This window comes from Lactuca saligna, chromosome 4 (assembly GCF_052625555.1).
Source record: "Lactuca saligna cultivar CGN05327 chromosome 4, ASM5262555v1, whole genome shotgun sequence".
NCBI lineage: Eukaryota > Viridiplantae > Streptophyta > Magnoliopsida > Asterales > Asteraceae > Lactuca > Lactuca saligna.
This window is the reverse complement of record NC_136420.1, coordinates 237,506,487-237,515,317: the sequence shown is the minus strand read 5'-3', so window position 1 is coordinate 237,515,317 and position 8,831 is coordinate 237,506,487. Positions and strand designations below refer to the sequence as shown.

Here is an 8,831-nt window from a genome sequence, read left to right as displayed (position 1 = left end):
AATCTAATGTCAGTCACCATAAAAAGTTTCGACATCATCATTGGTATGGATTGGTTAAGCTCTCATCGTGACGACATCCTATGTTACAAAAGGTTCATTCGCCTTAATCTGCCAAATGGCGAAACCCTTCTCATCTATGGCGATAAACCCAGTCCAAATTTGCAAATCATCTCTTGTGTCAAAGCCCAAAAGTACCTCCGAAAGGAATACCACGCATTCTTAGCCCACGTCGTAGATAAGAAACAAGAGGTGAAGGACATCAAAGAAATTCCAGAAGTATACAACTTCCCTGATGCATTCCCAGACGACCTGCCAGGTGTGCCACTCGCACGACAAGTCGAGTTCCGAATCGACTTAATTCCTGGAGCCACCCCCGTTGCCAAAGCTCCATACCGCCTAGCACCAGCAGAGATGCAAGAAATCTCCATCCAGTTGAATGAACTGTTGAGCAAAGGGTTCATTAGACCGAGCTTTTCACCCTGGGGTGCACTAGTCCTTTTTGTGAAGAAGAAGGATGGATCTTTTCGCATGTGCATCGACTACCGGGAATTAAAAAACTTATCATCAAGAATCGATATCCCCTACCCCGAATCGACAACCTCTTCGATCAACTTCATGGAGCAAGTTATTTTTCAAAAATCGACTTGAGGTCGGGTTATCATCAGCTGCGAGTTCAAGAAGAAGATGTCCCTAAGACAGCATTCAAAACTTGCTATGGGCACTACGAGTTTGTAGTGATGCCATTTGGATTAACCAATGCGCATGCGGTGTTCATGGATTTAGTGAACCAAGTGTGATGACCCTTCCTAGATAAATTCGTGATCGTGTTCATCGATGATATCCTGGTCTATTCGAGGAGTGAAGAAGAGCACAGGCAACACCTACGACTAGTTTTGGAGACCCGAAGAGTCGAGAAGCTTTACGCTAAGTTTTCAAAGTGCGAATTTTGGATCCGAGAAGTGGGATTCCTTGGCCACGTGATAAGCAAGGAAGGAATACATGTGGATCTCTCAAAGATCAAGGCGATTGAAAATTGGTCAGCACCTACAACGGCAACAGAAATCCGACAATTTTTGGGACTCGCAGGCTACTACCAAAGATTCATACAGAACTTCTCCAAGATTGCTAAGCCCCTCACTACCCTGACTCAGAAAGGTGTGGTGTTTAAATGGGAAGAGAAACAAGCAGTCGCCTTCCAGACACCAAAGCAAGTCCTATGCAGCGCACCGATCTTGTCTCTTCCAGAAGGAACTGAGGATTCCGTGGTGTATTGCGATGCTTTGAATCAAGGTCTCGATTGTGTGCTCATGCAAAGGGGGAAGGTTATCACTTATGCGTCAAGGAAACTTAAGACCCACAAAGTTAACTATACCACCCACAACCTCGAATTGAGAGTGGTAGTGTTCGCCTTGAAGATCTGGAGACACTACCTCTATGGCACAAAGTGCACCATCTTCATCGATCACAACAGTCTTCAGCATATCCTCAATCAAAAAGAACTCACCATGCGACAAAGAAGATGGGTAGAACTACTGAACAGTTATGAGTGCGAAATCTGTTATCATTCAGGCAAGGCTAATGTTGTAGCCGATGCCCTAAGCAGAAAAGAATACTTGGGTCATCGAATGAAGTCACTAACAATGATGATCCATTCGCACCTGTTCACACAAATCAAGGAAGCTCAACGTGAAGCCTTGAAACTAGAAAACGTGATGGGTGAGGCATTAAGAGGGATGGATAAAAACCTAGAAGTCAAGGAGGACGGAGCTCGCTACCTCATGAACCGGATCTAGACACCGAAGTTCGGTGGGTTCTGAGACGTTGTCATGAACGAAGCACACAAGACACGATATTCCATCCATCCAAGTTCGGATAAGATGTATCTAGAGCTCAAGAAGTTGTACTGGTGGCCGAACAAGAAAGCTGAGATTGCTACCTATGTGGCAAGTGTCTGACTTGCGCCAATGTCAAGGTAGAATACCAAAAGCCATCAGGACTACTACAACAGTCGGGTATACCCAAGTGGAAGTGGGAACGGACAACCATGGACTTCATAACCAACCTCCCTAAGACATCGGGTGGGCTTGACACCATATGGGTAATCATAGACAGATTGATCAAGTCTGTGCACTTCCTACCAATAAAGGAAACCGACAAGATGGAGAAGTTAACCAGGACATACATCAAGGAGATTGTGCGACTGCATGGTGTACCAATATCCATTATCTCTGACCGAAATAGTAGATTCACCTCGAGATTTTGGCAGTCCTTACATAAATCTCTGGGAACTAGGATGGATATGAGTACAGGCTACCATCCGCAAACTGACGGGCAGAGCGAGCGCACTATACAGACATTAGAAGACATGTTGAGAGCCTGTGTGATAGACTTTGGTAAGGCGTGGGATACTCATTTACCGCTTGTCGAATTTTCCTATAATAACAACTATCATACTAGTATTGGAGTCGCTCCATTCGAAGCTCTCTACGGTCGCAAGTGTAGATAACCTCTGTGTTGTGCCGAAGTGGGGGGATACTCAGCTAGCTAGGGGGCAAGTCCCTGATAGTACCCTTACCGGGCCTGAAATCATAAGGGAGACCACAGAAAAGATTGTTCAAATTCGGGAAATACTGAAGGCGTCTCGTGATCCACAAAAGAGTTACGCAGACAAGCGACGCAAACCCTTGGAATTCCAAGTCGGAGATCGGGTACTACTAAAACTTTCTCCTTGGAAAGGAATGATACGCTTCGGTAAGCGTGGAAAACTAAACCTGAGGTACATCGGACCGTTTGAAATCCTTGCCATGATTGGTCCTGTGGCCGATTACCACAAGAACTTAGTAACGTACACTCTACCTTCCACGTATCAAACTTGAAAAAGTGCCTATCGGATGAGACACTTGTAATACCTCTTGACGAAATCGAAGTTAACGAAAATCTCCACTTCGTGGAGGAACCAGTCGAAATCATGGATCGAGAGATCAAGAAAACAAAACAGAGTCGTATTTCCATTGTAAAGGTCCGCTGGAACGCTAAACGGGGACCTGAGTTCACCTGGGAACACGAAGATCAAATGAAACAAAAATACTCGCATCTTTTTCCTAACTCTTTAAGTCCTAGTCAAAATGAAAATTTCAGGATGAAATTCCCTCTAACGGGGGGATAATGTGACAATAGTCAAATTTGGGTCAAGTCAAAGTTAAAAAGTCAAACCGTACGACTCAATTATCCCTTGTGTATTAGGTTTTACGTTGTGTATTTACTAAACAATCCGTTATTTTAATGAGAAAGCATCACTTGAAAAATCCATGTGATTGAATTTTCCCTAAGCCTTAAATGCGGTAAACAATGAACCAAAGCGATAAAACACTAATGTAGACTCATCGGGAGTGTGTAAGACATTAAAACATGGCTTAATGGGGTTTACGAACCTTGCATTGCGAAGCCAGACACTCAAAAAGGTCACAAACGAAACCTCTCTCAATCGTTTTCACTCTATCTCTTTCTATTTGAAATCTCTCCCAAATCTCTCTCAATCGTTCCCGTAACTTTTTGAAGTCATTCAGGTCATTCCGACCCTTGATCGGGTCAAAATTCTCTTAAAACGGTGTTAGAACGGGTAAAATACCCTAAAAGACCCGAAACCCTTTATATAGGGCCGAAAGCCCTCTTAAGGACCAAAACCAAGAGAACCGAACCCAACAGCTAAACCGAAAGTCCTCTCGGAACTGAAACCCCCCTCTCAGGACCAAACCTCGTAGACCCGAACCCTCCCTTTCGGGCCCGAACCTCGCACAAGGCCCGAACCCGAAGTCTCGGTCCATTTCGCCTCTCGGTTCATTTCGCTTCATTTCGCTCCATTTCGCTCCATTTTGATCCTGTTAATTTTGGACTGAACTGACCTTCGCTTCTTGCTGTTTCTCTTGATTTCGCCTCTCACCTAGCCTCAGGAGGACCGAACCTCCGGCCAGGACCGAGAGGTCTCGCTGGAAGATCATTACTTTCCGGTTTTCTACTACGACTTCATTTTAGCTTCGTTTTTCATCGTTTTAACACAGTATTTTCACCCAAAACTTTATTTTAACATATAGGACCCCTTAATTAATGATTAATCATGTTTTTGGGGATAAAACCTTATCCAAGAAGAGTGGGTGAAGTACAAAGGTTGAGTGTTGACTATTCTTTGTATTATGACACAAGCAACCACCATACCCACTCCATGACTAACCCACACTCCTCCCCACCATACCTTATCACTTGCTTGTCCTTTTTACCTCTCTCACAAGTCATTCCCTTGTTTTTTTATAGTTGTACATTCATCCTCTCTCCTCATTTTCTTTCACTTGCTCTCATTTCACCAAAAATACAACACAACTTTTCTCTCAAACTTTTTCTCTCTATTTCAAGATTCCAAGGCTGATCTTCAAGCTTTATTCTTCTCTTGGTAAGTATAATTCATCCTCCTTGTGATTATTCCACTTCATTCTACTCAAATCAATGATTTCTTACACAAACTCCATCACTTTGATGTTAGATTCTCGAAAATCTTCAAGGCATCTTCAAGTGTTCTTGAGTTGATCACTTCAATTTTTCAACAATCATCTACTGAAATCACATAAGGTGAGTTCATACCCCTACATTTTCATATTTTACTATGTTTTAAGGGGGAGAATACAAGTTAAATTATCAAGAACACAACTAAATGTTTCTAACAGCTTACATCGGAAAAGTTGGACTCCATTCACGGACTGTTTTGGTCAACTAAAACATTTTTGTTTTCAAAAATGTACAAGGTGAACGTAGCTTAAGTTCTTAGCTTTAAAAATGCTACTTGCACATCTCCATACGATGTTTCTACAATTTATGGTGATTTTTTCAAAACTGCCTATCATTTCAAGGACCAAACCGGACCAGTCTGTGTTTATGGACGTTTTCACCTAAGTTGGAGGTCACTAAAAATCATGGAAATTTTTATGAACAAACAAGACTCATTTAAAAAACTCCCAAAATTGACGGATTATGATTTGGATCTTTTATGTAGTTTTTATAAATTTTCTAATAACAGTGATCGAAGTTGTTCCCAACAGAAAAATGCTAATATATTATTATCACCTCGTATCATGTTGAGCAAGATGTATATCCTTATGTGAATGTATGTTATTACAAAAGAATGATATTTTATCTTGGTATATGAACATGCATCAGTTAATAAATGATTTTGATATAGATATACATATGAAATATAAAGGATAACACGGTCGTTATAATCAAAGTACATCCATTTTACTCAAACAATTGAACGAACTACGTTGAATATAGATTATGTATGTTACCATTACTACCCTTGTTTTTGATAAACTATAATAGGTATGGTTTATTATACACTACATACCACACTCATACAAGGATTTTACATTTATACAATAAGGGATTTTCATTACATTACACGTAAATTTGTTAAAGACTTTGTGATACATTCGCTTCACACTTACCATGAAGTCATGTATTGTAACCAGAGTCTCCTGGAGAGAGAGCATGATAGTTGTATATAGATCTATATTGGGTTTGACAAACCCACACCTTAACGGCATGCAACAGTTAGACCGACAGGTCTGGGGTGACAAATGTCATAAACATTTTCGACGCCTGAAGAACGTCGTTTCAGGCAAACTAGGTCATAGCATGGTTATAATGAACTCACAGAAAGTATTAACAAACATAAGAATTCATGGCAATTTCATTTAATTCAAACGCGTTTATGTCGATTTAAACACATATCATTTTCTATTAGTAAGAGAGGTTACTTATACATTTTGGTCTTCGGTTATAAGACTGCATTACACAAGTTTTAAGGAAAATATCGGATTTTTCTGAAACAAACATGACATTTACAAGAGAAATACCTTTATCAAGATTGAAATCAAAATCTTATGAACTCACCAACCTTTCTGTTGACACTTTTTCAAACAACTTGTATTCTCAGGAAATCACTAAACAGGTACCAAAGTGCATTTTGAGGATGGGACGTTAAGGCGTCAACATTTCATTTTTTGTTAACATATTGTAATTGATTTGGAAACATGTAACTCATGTTGGAATCAGGCCCTGTAGACACACTTCTGTGTAACAACAAACACACCACTCAATCTGTGATTTTTCAAGAAGAGAAATAAAGAGGAGAAGAGATAATCGTAATGCAGAAAACGGCTGCTTTCTATTCATGAAACGAGATGGCATTTATAGCCAAAAAAAACCTAACGACCCTAAACATAACTAAGCCCACGCTTTCCTGTTTTCCAGCCCTGTTACTTGGTCCACATGACCCATTCAATAAAAAAACAAACTACTTATTTTGCTGAATAATAAAACTAAAAAATATCAAGATTAAAATTCTACATTCACCTCCTTAATCTTGATACATTTTTTCATCAAAGCAATGTCGGTTCTTCTTCTTGGATCAAGTTTGCTTCTTTGTCATTGTCTTTGTCATTCCACTTTGTGCACTCATAGCTAAAATGCCCAAAGTCTCCACAATTAAAGCATCGGAAGCTATTTTTGTCACCTCGACCTCTTCCTCTTCCTCGACCTCTTCCACCTCTTTCATAGTTTCTTCCACGCCCTCTTCCATGTCCACTACTATCATCATGCCTTAGTTCACTGGCCATCATGAGTTGACCCTGCTCTTCTTCCTTTTCTTCATGACTTTGAAGCCTTTCTTCATAGCCTTTGACCCTTCCAACCGCTTCTTCAAATGTCATAGTTTCAAGATCAGAATATTGTTCAATTGGAGCTACAATTGGCAAGTACTTCTTTGGAACCGAATTGAGAAACTTTCTTACGATCACCTCCTCTTCAAGAGTTGAACCTAGACTTTTGAACTTCGCAACAATACCACTTATTTTGCCCGAAAAGTCATTGATTGACTCATTGTCCTTCATCTTAAGCATCTCCAATTCATTTCTGAAGGTTTGCAGCCTTGCATTTTGCACCCGTTCGGCTCCAATATACCTAATCTTGATTGATTCCCAAACATCTTTTGCATTCTTGTGTTTAGCAACCTGTAAAAGAACATTCTCTGGGAGGGTTTGGAAAATTATGCCTTTGGTGGTATAATTCTTCTTCTCATCAACTACATCCTTGGTTATTGCATCCCAATGTCCATATGCCCTCAAAACAGTTTCAATCATAATAGACCAAGTAGTATAATTAGTTTCAGTCAATTTAGGACATTGAAATGGTACAGCAGTACCTTGAGCCACAACCTCTTTTGATCCCCCTTGGTTTGATCCTCCAGCCATTCTTTCTCTTAGACTTTATACTCGGTCTCTCTTGGTCTCTCTTTCTCAGGTAAAGACTTTCTTTCTTTCTTTCTCTTTCTTTCTTCTTTCTTTCCTTCTTTCTTTCTTTCTCTTTCTTTCTTCTTTCTTTCTTGCTTTCTTTCTTTCTTTTTCTTTCTTCTTTCTTTCCTGCTTTCTTTCTTTCTCTCTCTTTCTTCTTTCTTTCCTGCTTTCTTTCTTTCTTGCTTTCTATCGGTTTTTACTTCTGCAACATCGTGATCTTCAATTCTCCATGAAATCACCTCCTCCTTCTTCTATATGAGCCTAGGCTCTGATACCAAATGTTGGAATTAGGCCCTGTAGACACACTTATGTGTAACAACAAACACACCACTCAATCTGTGATTTTTCAAGAAGAGAAATAAAGAGAAGAGATAATGGTAATGCAGAAAACGGCTGCTTTCTATTCATGAAACGAGATGGCATTTATAGCCAAAAAAAACCTAACGACCCTAAACACAACTAAGCCCACGCTTTCCTGTTTTCCAGCCCTGTTACTTGGTCCACATGACCCATTCAATAAAAAAACAAACTACTTATATTGTTGAATAATAAAACTAAAAAATATCAAGATTAAAATCCTACAACTCATACAATGATGTAAGTCTTTCAATTATATATATGTTAGTTGTGTTTGCTTAAATTACTATTGCAATTGCGGTTATGATACTATACATGAAGTCTTTCACCCCCGGACGTTTCCGCCATCCTTGGTTTGGGGGTGTGACAGGCGCATACTTCTAGGTGGAAACTTAGAAAAATCATAACTTCCTCATACGAAGTTAGATTTTGGCATTCTTTTTATGCATTCTCTCTGTTTAACGGATTCTACGACTTTTTTTAGATCACTAAGGATAAAAATAGTTATATCATAAATTCACTATTTACGTCACGCAGTGTCGTGCTGGTTTTGTTGCGAAACTTCGACAGCTCATAACTTCTTCGTTATAACTCAGATTTCGGCGTTCTTTATATGTACCGCATCCTTGTAACATATACTAAAACTTACTTAAGATTACTCCTTCCAAATAATTTTTCATCAAAAAGTCATTTTCACGCATATCATCTCTAAATTGACTAGCCCAAATCTGCAGTCGTTACAATTATCTCCTCCTTAGGATGATTACGTCTCGGAATCATCAACGAAATAGTGCTTGGATAATGATTCCATACATTTTATCTTCATCCTAGGTAATAAATGTGGCTTCTTTGATCCTTTGATTGTGTATCTAACTCTTGAACTTCATGACTGTAGGTGATGCTCAAATCTTGCACCTGTTTTCAATCTTATGTTAAACTCCAAATTATGACCTTCAAGTCACAATATCGATCCTTACTGGAGACTCCTACTTCTTCCTTTAAAAACTTAAGGCAAGTTCTTTTATTACTACCAAGGATCGATGTGTCATATTTTAATGACCTAGCATCGTGTGATGTAACGTTTAGACTCAAGTCTCTTAGAGTCAAATTACAGAACAAACTATACCTTCCTTT

At 39.5% G+C, this 8,831-nt stretch overlaps 1 protein-coding gene across 1 annotated transcript; it reads right to left on the bottom strand.

The window, feature by feature from the left end:
* Positions 1 to 6,428: 6,428 nt before the first annotated feature.
* On the bottom strand, positions 6,429 to 7,298 carry LOC145040552 (uncharacterized). Its single transcript, XM_078988466.1, has one exon. The coding sequence runs from the start codon at positions 7,296 to 7,298 to the stop codon at positions 6,429 to 6,431; it is 870 nt and encodes a 289-aa protein (XP_078844592.1).
* Positions 7,299 to 8,831: the final 1,533 nt, after the last annotated feature.